We start from the raw sequence: 20,129 nt of genomic DNA, 5'->3' as shown, positions 1-20,129 counted from the left end.
ACGGGTGTAGCGCTCCCACTATCCATATGATTTCGGGGCAAATGCTAAAGAACATATATATGTGTATATATGTATATATCTCTATGCCAGATCAAAATAAGTATCTGGTCTCTGGCTCCCATCAGTCACCACTCGGAACCGCCCTTCATCATTTGGGGCCCCGAGGACCAACACTGTACCAGATCTCGGTGTATTGACAGAAAGAAGAGATCTTCCTGTAAGTCTGTATGTGTTGGTATTATGGTGCAAACCATATGTGTTGGTAAGGTAGCTGATGGGGTTGAAGAGAAATCTACAGTGCAGTGCAAGAAAAACCAGGAAAAGAATAGGGGTGAATAAAATTGGTTTAAGGAGCAATAATTAATTTATTAGGGTTTAACTCCTAGCACCAATGTTAAAAAATAGCTCAGACAGGGTGAAATTATAACCTGCCTAGTGGTGTGACGTGGTCGACATGTTTCAGCAAACCTGGCTATTAGCCTTGCTTTCTTCAGGACCTATTAGTTACAGCTACTGCAAACAAAACAAACCCAACGTGACAGATAAGTAAAAGAGTAAAAGGTAGTGTAGGAACGACACAGAAAAGTCACCTGAACCTCCAGGTTGTGTCTGTTCCAGACCTCTTCTTACACTCAGCGGCGGGCTGATCAGTAAGAGATAAACACCTCACCTCGCCTGGCTGCGGCTCAGGACTGGTGAAGCACCGCTCTATCCGTCGGTACTTCCTTGCGACATCTGTGCCGTCTGGGGAAGTCCTGAGCCGCAGCCAGGCGAGGTGAGGTGTTTATCTCTTACTGATCAGCCCGCCGCTGAGTGTAAGAAGAGGTCTGGAACAGACACAACCTGGAGGTTCAGGTGACTTTTCTGTGTCGTTCCTACACTACCTTTTACTCTTTTACTTATCTGTCACGTTGGGTTTGTTTTGTTTGCAGTAGCTGTAACTAATAGGTCCTGAAGAAAGCAAGGCTAATAGCCAGGTTTGCTGAAACATGTCGACCACGTCACACCACTAGGCAGGTTATAATTTCACCCTGTCTGAGCTATTTTTTAACATTGGTGCTAGGAGTTAAACCCTAATAAATTAATTATTGCTCCTTAAACCAATTTTATTCACCCCTATTCTTTTCCTGGTTTTTCTTGCACTGCACTGTAGATTTCTCTTCAACCCCATCAGCTACCTTACCAACACATATGGTTTGCACCATAATACCAACACATACAGACTTACAGGAAGATCTCTTCTTTCTGTCAATACACCGAGATCTGGTACAGTGTTGGTCCTCGGGGCCCCAAATGATGAAGGGCGGTTCCGAGTGGTGACTGATGGGAGCCAGAGACCAGATACTTATTTTGATCTGGCATAGAGATATATACATATATACACATATATATGTTCTTTAGCATTTGCCCCGAAATCATATGGATAGTGGGAGCGCTACACCCGTTCTGTCTTCACTAACTAGCCTGTCTTTTTATTGACCCTCTGGTACTCTGTTGTGAATACTATAAAGGTAATGACACCTTTTTTCTTATGGTCTGCAGGTGAGCAGGAAATATGGGAGATCTAGTTGTTTTTGATAAAGCCTACCTCCTCCGCCGATAGTTTCGTTTCTTGGAGAAGTATGATGTCGCCGTTAGTTTTGGCTAGGTAATTCAATATTTTTCTGAGCTTAACTGGGTGATTAAACCCTTTTACGTTTAGAGATGCTATGCTAGGGTCCTCTGCTATGCCTTTGGTCTGAGACATCGTCAGGTCTAGAGGTCGCCGTTGTGCGCTGAGATCAATTCTCCTTAGGATGTATATCCAGAGCTCTCTCCCATAACTCCTTTGATGAATTTTCTTTGAAAATGATCTTCTACAGTGTGCAAGGGAACATGAACCCTCGGGAGACTATAGGGTTTAAAAAAAAAGGAGGGGTGAGGTTTGGGGCAGCAGCCAGAGCAGCTAACTCGAGCTCAGGATCAAGGTTCAATCGATGGTGACAGATTAGCTCAGCATCATGCGACTCTGGGCAAAGGTCCACTTAATACACCCAACGGCCCCCAGCGCCTTAAAACCCTTAAGGGTGTGATATGTTTGCTCTTTACAGAAAAATAAGAACTCATTAAATCTTGTAGGAACTGTCACAAGTTGATGTCTGTGACAGAACCCCATGGCGCCCATTCGGCCTCGCATTACTCAGGTCTTGCAGGGAAATGTGCCCGGATGAACCCCAATAGAGATTTGGGACCCCGAAGCCACACTCTGTTGAAAGGCACTCCCAGGTGAAGCTGAGTTTGCGGACCCATTCCCATTCTTGAATTGGTTCCGGCGAAAGAGCTTCCAAGTCGGCAGGTAAGTTCAGGTCTAAAAGAAACCCAAGAACTAGAAGTAGGATTCTTTTTCATCCCACACCTCTCGACTAGAAAAGTTGTGGGGATCCAAAAGTGTTTCTTGATCCCAGTCCGGGTCTCCTACCAAGGAACTGATTCCACACCTTATTTCAATGCACCAGTACTGCCCATATCCATTGGTGATGCCACAAGTGGAAGCTTCTAAGGAAGCCATGTTCCTAATCTTCGGCACCCTTCTGGCTCCCTCTGGTGCCCCTTTGGGCCCCAAGGATTTGAGGAAGTCTCTAGTTGTAATTCAGCGAAGTGCGTCATCTACTTTGCGCTTGACATCACTGACTGCTTGGGCATGGCAGTCTGTACCAATGTGATATTGGAGCTCCACATGTGGATGAGAGCCACAAGTTTCTTGGGTGATGTTCGGGCATGACTCATGGACATGCCATTTGATGGCACTGTCCCTTTGGGAAAAAGCAGACTCTGCCATGGAGCACCAGCAGAAAAGTAGGGCCTCACCAAGAGTTTCACCCTTTTCAAGACTTTGGGAAGGGGTTGGTTCAAAGACAATGCCAGGTCCTACATCCACTGCAATTAGACGCCCATGTTATTTCGAGGCTGGGGTTGAAAGATCTGACTGACAACGTCTAGGCCCACAGAGGCTGCACACTGCTCAATCTGTAGCTCCTCCTGCTACTGTAATCAAACTGCTTTAACTTGCCCTCAGTTGACAATGGTCACCCAGTTGGAGGCAGGATGTCATAGCTCTACAGGTGGTAGAGCATTAAATCTGACAAATGGATGTTCTAGATTTTCCAGAAAGGTTATGCTCTCCCTTTCCTATATGAACCACAGCTTATTCCATACGCATAATGTGACCTTTGGAGGACCGTTTGCCCATTGTACAGCAGTAGGTTTTGGTCAAAGGATGCATAGTTATGTTGTGTTATGTTAATTTCGATTTATATAGCGCCAAGTCACCGACAGGTCTCTTAGCGCTTGCTTTTGGAACCCGTCCGGGCTTTCCCTGCAAGATAACCCCTACTGGGCATCCCCAAGGTGAAGACCAGGCATCCCATCGCGGTGGGGCCGTAGTGGAGATTAAGCAAGCTATTGCCCAGAGTTGCAGAGTGTGAACCCATGATTTGAGTAGGCACCGAGGCGAGAATTAACGAGTCTGTTGACATTTTTGAGCTCAAGACCCTGCCGCGTCGGGAATTGAACCCTGGTCCCGGTCTGACCTCTGCATCAGGGTCTGCCTCCTCTAACCAGTGAGCCACACTTCTCCACATAGAGAGGGCCATTAGGGACTGAATGTTACTTCTGTTATTTCTTGGTACCAAAGATGGATGGAGGCCTTTTTCCTATTTTAAATCTTCTTATAGAGCTTTCGTCCTCTCAATTTTTGTTTCTTGAAAAACTATCATTATAAGAAGCTCACATTGGACCAGCTTCTGGCCCTGGACTGGAAGGACCCACTGGACACGTATTTTCACATTCCTGTCCTGCAGTCCAAGGTGGGCGAGGAGCAATTTTTGTTTTCCTTTCTCCTATTTGCCTTACCTGTGCCCGTCAAGTGTTCATGAGAGTGATGGTAGTGATTTCAGCCAATCAAAAAAAGAGGAGGGACTTGGAGTGAGATTAAGGTCCAGTACCCATGCTACAATAAAGGTTGGGTGTCAGCACAAAGAAGGGGGTATCTGTTCCTGTGGAAAAGAAATACAGTCTAAAATGGAGCAGAGGTGGAAATTCTTAATTTAAAGAATGGTTCTTCCTATATGGTTCCTGTAGCCCTCACACACCCAGATGGTGTCATGCTTCATCATAGGGCTTATTTCCTCATGGGGACTGGCATTGCAATGCCAAATGTGCCTCGCTGGAGGGCTCTTTGTTGTAGATCTTCTCTTTAAGCCATATGGGTGCGTGTGGGTTTGTGAATCTAGGGGAGAGTGCACATTAAAAAAACAGTGTTTTAAACTACCCACAGACTCTAAAAACAGGATTCATTATTTGAGCCCCCCCTTAGGGTATTGTGAGAAAGCTGTTGCTAGTGTTTGATGGACAGTGACCGCTTCCACACGCCACACATGAAAAAGTTGTTTAACGGTCAACATATATATGCCTATTGGTCCAGTAGGGATCCGGAGCATTCTTCAATACCAAAAGTACAGTGTACTTCTACCCTGCACCAGGGCTGGTTTGCGAGGCAGAAGGGCAGTGAAGGGTAGGTCTTGCACGCGATTCCGTGTCTGATCATTGTCTGACCACAGTTGTCACACGGTACTCTGCCATGATCAATGGGGGTCTGAAAACAAACAACCCTAGGGTTGGATCTCTTATACTCAATTAGGGACCTTGTTACCATGTTCAGTCTACTATTGACTGTCCCATCTGATACACATTAAAAATTATTTTTTTAGAGGCTTTTCTCACTTTACATCACCACTCAGAAACCAGCTCTGGTGCAAGCTAGAACTGGCCATCACATGGGCATATCTACTCGTGCTGACATATCCACACATGCAATTTAATGTACCCTACTATATGGCTCAAAGGCCTGCTGTAGGGGTGACTTACACATATTACATGCAGTGTTAGGGGAGATGGCACACAGATGTGTGACATATTGTGTTTTCATTTATTAGAGCACCTTGTCACGCAGCCTGCAATCTATGCTGCAGATCTAAGGGATCCTATTTAGTACCTATGCCCTAGGTACCAGAGGTACCACTTACTAGTTGCTAAAGGCTTGGTCACTTGGGGATCAAGTGATCAGTTGTCTTGTTTTAGGCACAGAACACTGGCACTGGGATCTGTATAGCAGGAACCCATTCTATTTCAGTCAAAGTTGCATCAAATACCAGGCAAAAAGTGGGAGACTTCTGCAACAAAATCAGTTTCCTACAATGGTTGCATTCAGTTGAATTTAATTTCTTGTCATTTAGATTTTTTTTATTTATTTGAAAGTCTGGTACTTGTTTTTTAGGTTACAATTTGTCTGTGTCTCCAGATCGTGAATGTATGCAGCGCTGTTAAAATCATCCTTGTGCAAATCTGCAAACAAAATGCCACTTTATCACTTTGCCAATAGAGCAAGCAGTATTCTGCCCTTTACCACCTTAACTGAAGTTTAAGGAGGTCTTACACAACCGCCTCTCCAAATGCTGACGTGTTCATTCAAGGGATATGAGGATCGATATTTTATACAGCAGCGCCCAGAAAATTTTCCATTGTAATAAAAGAATGCTAAACCAGAAGGTACGAAAGAACACTACGCAGTCAGCAGCCAGCCATGGCTTTAATTTAATTATATCACTTTGACTGTGGACATACTCCACAAGAAAGGGCATAGACAACACCAGCAGAAGGGGGGATAGGAACCATTGAGATGCGTCCAAAATCATGCATGTCTGTGATTTTAATAAAACTGTCCCTTTTTCGGTAGGAATGCACATTTTCAAGCCAGTTATCAGACGAGAAGCAGCCGACTCGAAGGTAGAAAGAACTCCGAACGCGACCTCCATGAATGATGATCATTAATACCAAAACAATCTGCCAGTGTTTAAACCAAGAAGGCCTTACTGACCCAGGGATAAAAAGTTAATATATTTTCAGAGTATTGCCTGCCACTTTACTGTACCGCAAGCTGTTCCATAGCATTCTATACAATGACAGGCTATACCATAGTATACAATAACAAGCCACAACTCACCATACCATACATGACCAGCTATAACGTGCAATTAATGGTTATACCATACCGTATTATACAACAGCAATCCAAACCACTTTATACCATACTATACAATGACAGCCCATACCACACTATTCAATGACAGGCCATATCATATATCATACCATACTATAACCATACTGTGCAATGACAGGCTATAACATGCTGTACACTGACAAGCAATATGTATCATACAATACTATACAGTGATGGACATACCGTACCATACAATGACAGGCCATACTATACAATGACCGACCATGCCAAACTATACAACCACAGGCCACACCACACCACACCATACCATACAATGGCAGGCCATAGTATACTATACAATGGCAGGCCATGTATACAGTGACAAACCATATTTACATTTCTATCCTAGGCAACTACAGACCTTACCATACCATACTATGACAGGCCATAAAATGCCATACTATACTATACAACTTAACTAAAAAAACATTGCCAAAACCAATAGATCTCACAAAGGCGAGACCTATTGGCTTTGCTAATGCTTGTTTCCATCGTGTTCCTTCACTCTGGAACACTCTTTCCCTGGTTCTGAGGATTAACCCTAATTACAAACATACCTGTTAAACCTTCCTCCTGATTTAGTTATGTTCCTTCTTATTTTAGCACCAAGTGACCTCTGGATGAACAAGGGATTTTACAAAAATGTTTTATCATGGCATCAAATAATGGTCCACATTTGTGTTTAGAATTTGCCATTCCCTAAATATCTGTTCTCAGTAAAACATTGCCAAGGTTTCCATCTGTAAACCACACAAGGGACCTGATACAACGATAGTCAAATACATTTTATTATAATTTCCCAGCTCTTTCTGTGATATCGTAGGTGGCAGTGGAGTTAAGAGACACAGGAACAGTGTTGATCCTCCTTGCTCCTGCATGGTGATGGCACCCGGTTTCTTTAAACTCATTAAGATGTTAGTGTATTTATACATGAAGAGCACATTGTCAAAACGCTTGTTGACCAGCATTATTGTCTGCTTTATCAATCACAATTCAAGATTTCACTGCATATCATGTGAGATCATGAAGTATAGAAATGTAATCCATATTTGTGTTGACCTTAGTAGGCCTTACTTTAAATGAAAATGATTAGTACATCTTTGTTATTCAAGGACAAACATTTACCTAGAATTGCAATTTTACAAGTATCTTTATTTAGGGTAATCTGATTTTAGTCCTATTCTCCCAGGGTATTTTCAGGTCTCGCCTGAAACAGCACATATGCTGCTGCTTGCTGTGATCTTTTGTTAACAAAACAAAAACAAAAACCTAAAAAGTGGTTAGAGCCTACCATTACTTATCACTGGTTTACTTCATCATCACTCTCATTTTGCCTCTTCTCATTGTCCATGGTGTCTGGTCACTGCGTCCAGTTTCACTTTGCCTTTGTGTGCTTGGCCCTTTGATGGAGCATAGACCAAGTACTGATCGATTTCTTTATTGGTGTTCTTCCACTGGTCACGCTGGTACTGAGGTACCTTTTTTATTTCTCTCTCCTGCTGCGTTGCTTGTTGCTCCGTCACTTGTTTAGCATATAAAGTGAATGAAAACTTTGAATATGTTTTCAGGGAAGAAACACAAAATGCTCTGGGTTCATTAAATAAATTGTATTGCCATATGGACTGACATGCACCATGCGATCAACTGTGATTCGGCTCATTTGTGATGTTTGCCCCATCTTTTTTTCTTTATTCTTTCTAACTGTCTTTTTTGTGTTTGTCGTGTTTATTTGTGTTATAAAAACTTCAAACAAATTCAAATGTTATTAGTCTGTGGTCTGACCCTTTGACCAGAGTACTTGCATGCTGTTAATAAGATTTTTACCAAAGAGTAGATGTTCTGAGCTTGTGAACTTGATTCTCTCATCCGGAGAACTCGATTATGCACACTAATAGATATGGGTGAAAGTCAAGCAGAACATTTGTGAAGGACTTGTCGTAACCTAGATGCCTGTATAATAATATTATTTTTATGCTAGCATCAACATTAACTGATAGAGCATGTTTTAACACCTATTTTATGGGTCACTTTTTATTACTTTTAGATTTAGATTTATGGAGGCTGGTATACCACCTCCTTTGTCATATGTACAATCTGTTCAGAAATATCAGTTATCAGATTGTTTATTATGTAGTTGGAATATATCTAAATTACCCTATGATCAAAGTTGACTGTGATCAAATGATGACCCTTGTGTCTGTGTAGGTGGTACCTTAGAAGACAGTTGAGATTTATGGCCAATTGTGTTAATGTTGGCCATTTTCAAAATGCCTAGCAACCTTTGTGGTTCCTTTAGTTCAGGCTGCTGGGAGTAAGGCCAGTTTAACACTAGGCATTCCTGCCTGCCACTTGAGAGCTATAATCTGCTTTATACAGATATGGCCTGCGTTATGGGAACCATCTGAGGAGCACCAAGAAATTCATTACGAAGCAATGACTCTGCTGTTTTATTAGTTAAGAGGATCTTTTGGCAATTTGAGGAGTTAATCCTGTACCCGGTTCTTAAACTGTGGGTGGTATCATGTATAAAAATGAAGGTCCAGTGCTCACAGATACAATGGCTGGATTGACAGGCCTAAGCAGGTTTTCTATTAGTACCTCCTATTAGTCCCACACATCATTGTTTGCACTTGTCCCTCATGAATGATGCCACACCATCATTGCAGTGCGACTTTCTGGGAGCTGTACCTCTGTGTTTCACTTTCTTCTTTTCCATTTTCTCCATCTCCCACTCTTCTGATGGCTGCTACTAACTTGCTTATTTTCCTGCCTCTAAGTTTATTTCTTTGTCCTCTCACTTCCTCTTACACTGTCTTCATTTCCCTTGTTCACTTGATTTGCATTCCCTTCTTTGGGTTATGTTATTGATTTGGTTTCTATCACTCTCATAAGCCCTTAATTGCCTCTTCCTTCTCTGTACTTTCCTCCCCCTCTCTCTAATGACGCTACACCTGAGCAGTGTCACTCTCTTTCAATCACTTTCTCAATCACCTTATCTCCTTTTCTCCATTCTCTATGTGCCTCTGCCTGATGGCTACTGAATAATCTCTTTGACAGGGAGATGCCCGTTACCTCATCTCCAACTCCAAGGATCAAACTGTCAAGCTCTGGGACATTCGTCGTTTTTCAGGACGAGAAGCACTTGAAGCCTCTCGGCGAGCTGTGACCCAGCAGAACTGGGATTACCGCTGGCAGCAGGTTCCAAAAAAAGGTGAGAGAGCACCTGGCAGCCATCACAATATTCTATGCATTACCCTTGTTTAATCCTCAAACCATCCTCTTTCTTAGTCTATGTTTTTCCCTCTTGTCTCCTCGTACCTAATTGTCCTCCATTGTTACCCTCTTTCTTAAACTCCCTCACCTTTTACATTTCTCACTCTATTCTAATGTTACATGGCCAAGCCCACCTTTGCTCTTTCATCTGTGCAATTTCCCTTCCCCCTTTATTCTCCACTTCCCTTTTTTTCAAATTCAATTATACTTCTTCCCATTTTTCAAACACTGCTGCTATCTTGACCAGCACTGAGGAAGCATCGCTTGCCAGGGGACACGTCTCTCATGACATACAGAGGACATGGCGTCTTGCACACCCTCATCCGCTGCCGGTTCTCGCCTGCTTTCACCACAGCTCAACAATACATCTACTGTGGCTGTTCAACAGGCAAGGTTGTAGGTAAGATTTGCTGCTCTTGGAATGTTGCATATGCTTGAAGTTGTACTGTAGTGTTTGATAAATTATGATCGAGGATTCTGTTCAAACGTCCCCCCCTCCCAAGGCAATAGCACAACTTTCAAACTACAGTTAGTTGACATGCGCGGTCTCTGGCAACTGTGTTTGTTTGGAGAGTCACACAGCTGAGCTGGACCAGCAAATTCAATCACTTCAGTTTATTGGAAAACTTAGAGCCTATAACTCTTAGCTGCCACGGCCAACAGCACTGCCCATTTTGCTTGGTCTAGGGCACACATCGTCTGAAGTTTTACCAGACCCATGAAAGTAAAGAGTACGCATATATCACTGAACTATTTCTTTAATAACAAGATGGAGATTTTGTATGTAGGTGGAGAAGTGACAGGACCTCTTATAGCCTAGAATGTCTGAAAGAACACTGATAGCAATAATAAAGCTGATGGGTTTTTAAAATGTTGTGCTGTATTGACCTAAGCTAAGGCTTCTTGCTTCATGTGTAACCGTTGGAGGAGTACTCTGAAGATAAACACATATTATTTAGATTTTGGAGAATGTATGGAAGTAATAGTACAGTTGGGTCCTTTTGTGCTGGTTGTTTATAGTAAAAGGGGTAAAAAAATATGGGTCTGATTACGACTTTGGATGTGCGGGAGCAGGGCGGCACACCACTGCTCCCTCCGCCACAGTCGACTGCTGGCCGTCTGCCAGTTTAGGAGTTGTCGCTTGGTCTGGCAGGCGGTCCTTCACATTCCCACAGCGCAGCCTTTGAAAAAGAAACCACAATGGGAACGCCAAAGCAAGTTCCTGCACGGCATGGCAGGGCTGGGGGGAACACCATGTGTCCCCCTGCAACCCAGTATACAGGGGCAACAGGGAGCCCTGTAAGGGCCCCTTATGTTTCCCCATCACTAAACTTTTCCTGGTGGACTCACTGCCATGAAAGGCTGGCGGTGGGAAACTCAGAATATGCTTGGTGGTGCCGCAGTGGCACCTCCAAGCATATTGTTTCCCTAGACCGCTGCGCCACTACTGGGGAAAGCGGTTGCTTAGCGTTTGCGGCAGCCCCAAAACAGTCCAACCACCATCCTTGAAATACGGCAGTTAGACCACTGGTGCAGCGGCCCCCGACTGCCATCGCATCTCCACCACAGGTTCCAGACTGCTGAACTCGTACTCAGGGGCTGAATACACTTCAGAATGTTCTTATTTATATTTAATAGTCTAGTCATGAACCTCTTCTGTAATGGTGGTTGCTGTTAGAAAATGTTCCTCTAATGGCAACTTCCTTTATGACAGATCAAGAAGAAAGTAAATTGCCTGCATTGTGGAATAAGGTAGGCACTAACTGCTGCAAATTTCATGCCTGTTCTAAATAGATGTGATTACAGAATGTGGCACAACATGCATTTGTTTTCTGATATAGATAAGAAGTACAGTTCCTTAGGTCTTAAGATCTTATGTCCAACAGTCAGTCAATCATTGGTAATTCAGGTTCTTAACAGCATTGAAGCAGCCGTGGTCTATGCATGTAAGAGTGGTGAGGAGGAGGGGCCAGGTGAGGGGGGTTTTCAACATACGATGAGGAGGGAAAATTAAAAAAATGTTTTGCCCTCTGAAAACCATGCAAGTCCTGTCTTAAAATAGATGTGTTTGAGGCATGTGTGCTGTAGATACACATGCTTTGAATACTCCTGCCATCTAGTGTTTGGTCTGGAGGTTTGCAAGCTGTTTTTCTTTCTTCGAAGAAGTCTTTCCGAGTCACAACGTAAGGTGACTCCTCTTTTTGGTGATAGTGTGCATGGGCATTGACTCCATTGTTAGATTGTTGTCTTTCCGCCATTGGGCTCGGATGTGTATTGCTGTGCTCCGAAACCGTCCTCAGGGCTCCCCTTGATGCGCAATCCACTGTACCCTTGACGGTATTATCGTATGCGTTACTCTATTTCTCTGCATATCGATTCAATCGGGCCACTCTCAATCTTTGGTCGAAAACATTGTGGCGGCCTTTGGGCAGAACCGTATCGGTCCAGCCTTCTGCCAATGGAATGGACTCTGTTTCAATTCTGTCCTCGGTGCCACTCCAAATACCCTCGCACTGACCTACATAAAGTCTGCAACTTGTACCTCTCACCGTAGCACAAGGAAGAAGAATGCGATGCTTGTCAGTCGTTCCGATTGAAAAAGACTCTTCTGGATCATAGGGCTCGACAACGAAAAATGCTGTGCCAAAGCATCCAACATATTCCAGATATCTTCGGAGAAGAATCCGAACAGCAAGAAGCAACAGCTGCGGAAGAAGAGGGAGCCTTCTATGTCCCAGAATAGGATTCCGAGCTGGAATACTAAATTGAGTCTGAGGACGTTCCACCGGGACAGGGTGCAGTGAGTACTAAAGCACCTTTACCTCAAAAATTCTCTTCCATAAGGCTTCGGCACCACCTCTGCCTCGGGCCTTGGCCGGCACCGAGACGATGTTTACGAGGCCCGCCCTCTGGCCCGGTACCGAAACAAATGGTGAAGCCTTCCGGCTCAGGATTGTCTTCGGATCAGAAACCTTCCGCTCCGAAACACAAGTCCAGTCCAGAGCAGAAACCTTCTGCTTTGAAGGACAAAAAGGACAAGGCCGGTTCTGCACCGAAACCTCCGGCGCCAAATCGAAAAACCTTCTAAAGCCCCAGGAACCAATCCTAGATGTTATGAAAGAAAGATTAGACCTTAAAAAGAAGCTATACATTAATACAGCTACTGAGCAAATTTAAGCAAAAAGAAAGTCCATTCAGGGGACATTGGTTATAAGATTTCTCTCAAAAAAGGAGGGCGTGGCTACAGTCCTATTCACACTACTTTGCCATCCCCTCCACTATCTTCACCATTATCACAACTGTCAGGCTCAGATCCACTATGCATAACACCTCACACGAGTCTCCTTATACACAGCCTTATTTAGGGGATGATGATGACGGCAATTGTCATTTACCATCAGATCCATGGGGTGACTATAATATTGATCCACCCATGGATAATGATTCAGATTTATACCCTGCAAAGCCATCACCTCCAGATGATAATGTAGCTTATTAAGAGTTAATTTCAAGGACAGCAGCTTTTCATGGAGTTAGCTTACATAAAGAATCTACGGATTAAGACTTTTTATTTGAGACACTAGTGTCTTCACAGGACTAGTCAGAGTGTACCGATGTTAAAAGGAATGATGAGACATGCAGATGGGATATTAAAGGACCCTGTTTGTGCCCACATTTTAGCACCTACGGTTGACAAAAAATACAAACCCCCACCTGATCCTATTTTTATTAAAGAACAGCTACCCTTAGACTCACTAGTAGTCTCTAATGCTCGTAAGAGCAAACTCACAGACCTCCGCAGAGGCACCTCCCCTGGACAGAGTCTACATTGATCGATGCATCTGATACAAGGGTGGCCTCTCAAGCCGCTAATCACTGGGCATTGCCAATACACAGGGCCTACTAGCTAGGTATGACGAGGCACACTGGGACGAGATGGAAGGCCTACTTCAATACTTCCCAGAAGAGTACAAAAAGAAAGCACCAGAGTTGGTTCAAGAAGGCAAACTCATATCTAATTCCTCCATTAGATGTGCCTTAGATGTGGCTGACACTGCAGCGAGGGGAGTTACCACCAGCATTCTCCTACGTCGACATGCTTGGCTTAGAATTTCAGGTTTTAAACCTGAGGTCCAGCAGTCTATTTTAAATACCCCTTTTGACTAGCAACATCTTTTCGGACCTCATGTAGATGAGACCTTAGAAAAGATGAAGAAAGATACTGACGTGGCGAAATACTTCGGGACACCTCAGTCCTCATCAAACAGAGGCTCTTTTCGCCGCTCATAGGGGACGGTCCAAAAGTACATTCTCAGACCCTAATGCTTCCTCATATAAATCAAGCACACAACCCTTTTCCTCTAGAGGCTTCTATAGAGGAGGGTACAGAGGCGACAACGTCAAAGGTAGGGGTAAATGCATGCCAATGCATAACTACCCTCCCCCCAATAAACAGTGACATGTCTACACTTCCCCAATCATTTAACACCTGTTGGGGCAAGACTTCAACTATTTCTCCCCATTTGGCAAACCATAACATCAGACAAATGCCTGCTAGACATTATCCAACATGGTTATTATCTGGACCTCACCAGCAATCCTCCCAATATTCCACCTTGCACTCACAAACTCTCGTCAGGGCAACTGCAGCTACTCAAACAAGAGTACAGGCTCTTTTAACAAAAGGAGCTATATAACCAGTTCTATTACAGTACCAAGGTTCAGGAGTTTATTTGCGGTACTTTCTAATCCCCAAAAAGGACGTCTCCTTAAAACCAATTTTAGACTTAAGGACATCAAATCTGTACATACTGTCGGAACACTTCCACATGGTCACGCTTTAACAAGTGCATCCACTTTTACAGAAAGGCGATTTTATATCCACACTGGACTTTAAAAGCTCATTCTTTCATATTCCGGTTCACCTACCACATCGCAAATATCTGAGATTTGTGATAGGAAAACACTATCCGTTGAAAGTACTCTTATTCGGAGTAACTACTGCTCCCAGAGTGTGCACAAAATGTCTAGCAGTAGTAGCAGCACATCTCAGAAGCCAACGGGTTCCTGTCTTCCAATACCTAGACGACTCGCTCATCAAAGCCAGCGTACACCAAAAGTGTTTACAACGTACTCCGACTACATTAGACCTATTCCACCAATTGGGTTTCATGGTCAATGCGCAGAAGTCTCATCTTCAGCCTTCCCAAATGCAGGCCTATCTGGAAGCGTCTCTAAACACGTGCCCAGCTGTAGCCTCTCCCAAAGCAGCCAGAAATGAAAATATTAGAACACTGCTAATACAGTTTCAGACCACTCAATACTTAGCAGTCAGGACTTTCATGCAATTGTTGGGAATGATGGCATCATGCATTGCAATAGTGCCTCATGCAAGGTTACACATGCATCCTCTACAAGAATGATTAGCACGTCAGTGAAATCAGTCTCAGGGTCAATTAACAGATCTAGGGCCAGATGTAGGTAAGTATATTTTACCGACTCATAAATACTGAATTTTACCGATTCGGTATTTATGAATCGGTAAAATAGAAGGGGGGAGATGTAGGTGAAATCGGTAATTGAATTACCGATTCTGTAACAATCGGTATTTACCGAATCGGTAAATACCGATTCGGTAATGCCCATTGATTCCTATGAAAAAAAAAATATTATGAGGTAACCCAGTATCCCTAAGAACCTGGGCAATACCATGAAAATTTCAACAGTGGTTCTTTCGGGTACGTAAAGAATTGCTTTAAATCATCTATGTATCTTCAACAATGGTCTAAGCATAACTTCATTACTTATTATGCTATTTTGATTATCATTAGAGTGCATAACCAAACAGAAGAAAGGGTCAGAATTATTTTAATTATTCAATTATTTTTCATTTTTTCATCATTTTGTTTTCAACTGACACCTCAAGTATATGCATAAAAAACTTTTTACAAAATGCAAGGTACGGCGCAACAATTCAAATCAGTGTAAAAGGTGACATAGCCTGAAAATATTGTGATAATGTGACAAATAAGTGATAGTCTATTTACATGTGAATGAAAGAAGTATTAAAGGAGAAGGGGAATTTCAAAAAGGCCGATTCCTGTTTTATTAGTACTCAAACCCAGAGCGCTATATTAACTAATTGTAGTTGGGCATGGTAAACTGGTCCTTCCAATAGTTCTGTCGACGTTTCGACCCTATGGACACCTTATTTGCGGGTCACTAGCGGGTCTTTTTGAATTTTTACTTTGGGTGGCACAGTCAAGGCCAACAGCAACCATGCCATTTTCACGAAGGTATTGAAATACGTTCATACCCACTGATTGTTGAAAGTAAAGATAAAACGACTGTGGTAAATAGAGAGAAAAGCCACCAACGAATAGGAACAAACCTGATTAAGACAACAGGATATCATCAATAGGTCCAAGATTGCAGAGGACACCCCCACCAAGTGGAATATCGGGCTGTTCCATGAAGAACTGGCGCAATAATCCTTTCCTAACCCCCGTCCTGAAGAAGACCCGCTAGTGACCCGCAAATAAGGTGTCCATAGGGTCGAAACGTCGACAGAACTATTGGAAGGACCAGTTTACCATGCCCAACTACAATTAGTTAATATATCGCTCTGGGTTTGAGTACTAATAAAACAGGAATCAGCCTTTTTGAAATTCCCCTTCTCCTTTAATACTTCTTTCATTCACATGTAAATAGACTATCACTTATTTGTCACATTGTCACAATATTTTCACGCTATGTCACCTTTTACACTGATTTGAATTGTTGCGCCGTACCTTGCATTTTGTAAAAAGTTTTTTATGCATATACTTGAGGTGTCAGTTGGAAACAAAATGATGAAAAAATGAAAAATAATTGAAAAATTAAAATAATTCTGACCCTTTCTTCTGTTTGGTTTTGCACTCTAATGATAATCAAAATAGCATAATTAGTAATGAAGTTATGCTTAGACCATTGTTGAAGATACATAGATGATTTAAAGCAATTGTTTACGTACCCGAAAGAACCACTGTTGAAATTTTCATTGATTCCTATGGGCATTGAAGCCCATAGGAATCAATGGGCATTACCGAATCGGTATTTACCGATTCGGTAAATACAGATTCCAGCAAGGATGCAGGGGGTGTCACTTTGACACCCTCTAGCACCCCAAATACTGGCATGTGTGCCATGTGGCACACAGACATGCCCTAAGGGCATGTCTGTCTGTCACATGGCATAGGTGTGCATGCACACATGTGCATGCACACCTGGATTCGGTATTTTACCACCCAATTGGATTGGGTGGTAAAATACCGATTCTGTAGGGCCATTGGGACTCAGAAGAGTCCCACCTACATCAGGAAGTTATCGAATCGGTAAAAATACCGATTCAGTATTTTACCGATTCGGTAAATTTACCGAATCGGTAAAATAGGGCCCCCACATCACAAATGACCATTTACCGGTCGGTAACGCCCGAAATCGGCCGTTACCGGTCGGTAAATGGCCTCCTACATCTGGCCCCTAGTGTTAGACTGCTGCACCCATCGCTCTCTGCATTGGTGGAACGCACAAAACTTATCAAAAGAGCGGCCCTTCATTGACTCTGTTCCACAGATCATGCTAACAGCAGACATATCTGTCACAGGTTGGGGTACCCATCTCCACAATTTGACAATTTAAGGTCTATGGGACGACAAGTACAAGAGTTTTCACATCCACTATCTAGAACTCCTTGCTGTGTATCTAGAACTGAAAGCTTTTCAGTCTCACCTCATAGGGTATGTTGTCCTAGTCCATACAGACAATATGACAGCTATGTACTATGTACAAAAACAGGGAGGGACACACACTCTGCAACTGTCACGCCTCTCTCAGACCATTTGGCGTTGGGCAGTCTATCACAAAATTCATCTTCTGGCTGAACACCTCCCAGGAGTGAACAATCAAATTGCTGACCTGCTCAGCAGGAGGCGGCAACAAATACATACTTTAAAGAATGGGAATTCTCACAAATAGATCAGTTTGCCACAGTGGACAGCTTAAAATGCCCAAACTTATGTTATGTTATGTTAACTTTATTTTTGTATAGCGCACGGCTACTCCAACGGAGTGTCCCGGCGCTTTATAGTGGCAGCTCATGAAAACATAACAAACACAGATATGCAGAGAACAGCTAGACAGCACAACTAAAGAGTAAAAAGCCAAGTTTTTAGGCCTCTCCTAAAAGACAACAGATTGGAGGTGAAGCGTAAGACCAATGGCAGAGTGTTCCAGAGCTGAGGCGCTCTCAAACCAAAGGAACGCCCCCCAATCCGGGCCTTCCTGACTCGAGGCACCACAGCAAGAGACAGAGAGTTAGAGCGCAGTGCTCTGGTAGGACGATAAAAAGCAAGCCTACGTTGGAGATATTTAGCTCCCAGACCGAAGAGCGCTTTATGGGCCAGGGTCAGTGCCTTGAAAATTATCCGCTTACGAATAGGCAGCCAGTGGAGTGACTGTAAGAGACCGGCCGCTCTGGCTCGCCTGTGAAGGCCAAAAATGGCACGCACCGCGGAATTCTGCATGACCTGTAATCGCTGCAGTAAATAATCCGGAAGACCCAAATAAAGCACGTTGGCTTAACCTCCAGGTTCCCACACCTCTATCCAAAGGCAATGCCTAATGGATGAATTGGTCAGGGATATTTGCCTCTCCCTCTTCTTCCGTTTCTGGTTCGGTGGCTCAGGCAAACATCCCTCACATTGATTCTAGTGGCTCCCACTTCCGCCCGTCAACCGTGGTTCACCAAAACTCCTGGAACTATCAGTAGTCCCACATCAAAAGCTGCATCTCAGTTCCAGCCGTCTCACTCAGAACCATGGAGAAGTCAGACACCCAAACCCCAAGGAGCTTAATCTTGGCTCCTGAAGTCATAGAGTTTGGATACTTTGACTTGCCACTAGAGTGTATGACTATTCTTAAGCAAGAAAGCCTACCACCAGAGCATGTTATGCAGCAAAATGGAAAAGATGCGTTGTATATTGTAACAACAACAATATTGATCCACTAGATGCCCCATTCCAAAATATTATGTTTGAGTTATGTGAGCTGTAGATCACATGCTTGTGCATAGATCACCATCTGGGGTTGGGCCTGGATGTTTGCACTTTGTTTTTCTTTGAAGAAGTCTTTTTAGTCACGAGGTAGGTAAATCCTCCTTTCAGTGGTAGAATGATGGCGTCTTGCATCATGATCGTTCCCCATGCCAGGCTGTACATGTGTCCACTTCAAGAATGCTTATCCAGTCAATGGAACCAGTCACAAGGTCTATTACCCAATCTAGTGTTGGTAAACGGCCGTACTCATCGCTCTCTGCAGTGGTGAAACACACGCAATTTGTCAAAAGGACAGCCATTCATAGATCCAGTTCCACAGACCGTATTAACAGCAGATACATCCCTAACTGGCTGACGAGCTCATCTTCAACAACACACAGTGCATGGTCTGTGGAGCCAACAGCAACGGTTGCTCCACATCAATCATTTAGAGCTAATGACAATCTTTCTAGCTCTCAAAACCTTTCAAGATCACCTATCTGGCAAAACTGTATGAAGAGATAACCTGACAGCTATGTATAACATACAAAAACAGGGGGTTGGGGGGACACTCTCTCCAACTGACCCATTTAGCCCAGGACATCTGGAAGTGGGCTATTCACCACAATATCTATCTCCTAGCGGAACACCTCCCAGGAGTCCACAATCAGATTGCGGACCTCCTCAGCAGGCAGAGGTATCAAATACACAAATCTGAACTTCACCCTCAAGTTCTCCATCCCTACTTTCAACCTTGGGGAGTCCCTCACATAGACCTATTTGCGGCACCCGAAAACGCAAAATGCCAAAGCTTCGCCTCCAGGTATCCTCACCTGTTATCCAATGGCAATGCGCTATGGATGAACTGGTCAGGAATATTTGCTTACGCTTTTCCGCCTCTCCCACTCATTCCATTAGTGGTTCAGAAACTCAGGCACACATCTATCACACTAATCCTAGTAGCTCCAACATGGACACGTCAAGCGTGGTTCTCAACCCTGTTAGAACTCTCTCTGATACCACAACCAAAATTACATTTGACTTCCAGTCTCCTCACACAGAGCCATGGACGGTAGGGAGGACGGTGGCAGAGTCTCCCCGACCCGCTTGACGCCTAATAAGCCATTTTAGACCGCTATCCAGATTACTGGTGCATTTTGGATGCTTTAATTCCTGAATAATTTTTAAAACAAAGTTGCTGAATTTTTAATATTATCGCTGCATTAATTTTTAAATTGTGTCCATATCCTCTTTACTTTTGCCCATTCAACATCTCTGGTGCCATAAGAGGAATTTGGGGGGCTCACACTCACCTAGGGAAACCTGTGCTCGATCTTGCAGCCTGTCCGCCCCGGTCCGACTCGGTAACCAGTACCGTTAAGCGGAGGGTTGGGAGAGGCAGAGCCAGGTATTTCCGCCTACACGAGCGGTTTGCACTCTAGCTCTCCGACAGGAAGGGCTACTTAGCCCTCTTGTCACAACGAGTGCGCAGCGGTCGCGCACAGGGGAGCGCCTAAGGACGCGCCTAAGACAAGCCAAAGAGAAGCCCGTCTGCGCCCGTCCGCGACCGGACGAGGCCAGGGGCCATGGCTCTAACCATTCCAAACAGAGGCTGCCACACTTTTAATCGGGTGAGTTACGCCTCCCGAGCTCTCTTAGAGCTACAGAGAGCTCCTCTGGTGGGT

The 20,129-nt window shown here is 43.8% G+C and overlaps 1 protein-coding gene across 2 annotated transcripts in view; it reads left to right on the top strand.

The window, feature by feature from the left end:
- Positions 1-20,129, top strand: part of DCAF11 (DDB1 and CUL4 associated factor 11) — a 278,095-nt gene that overhangs the window by 142,423 nt on the left and 115,543 nt on the right. For both annotated transcript variants that reach the window (XM_086923752.1, XM_086923754.1), the window contains exons 11-12: positions 9,155-9,308; positions 9,618-9,770. In XM_086923752.1, the coding sequence (XP_086779878.1) occupies positions 9,155-9,308; positions 9,618-9,770 (307 nt within the window). The remainder of the gene's footprint in view (positions 1-9,154; positions 9,309-9,617; positions 9,771-20,129) is intronic.

This window comes from Lissotriton vulgaris, chromosome 5 (genome assembly GCF_964263255.1).
Source record: "Lissotriton vulgaris chromosome 5, aLisVul1.2, whole genome shotgun sequence".
Lineage (NCBI taxonomy): Eukaryota > Metazoa > Chordata > Amphibia > Caudata > Salamandridae > Lissotriton > Lissotriton vulgaris.
The sequence above is the reverse complement of the archived record's forward strand: the minus strand, read 5'-3'. Positions and strand labels throughout refer to the sequence as shown.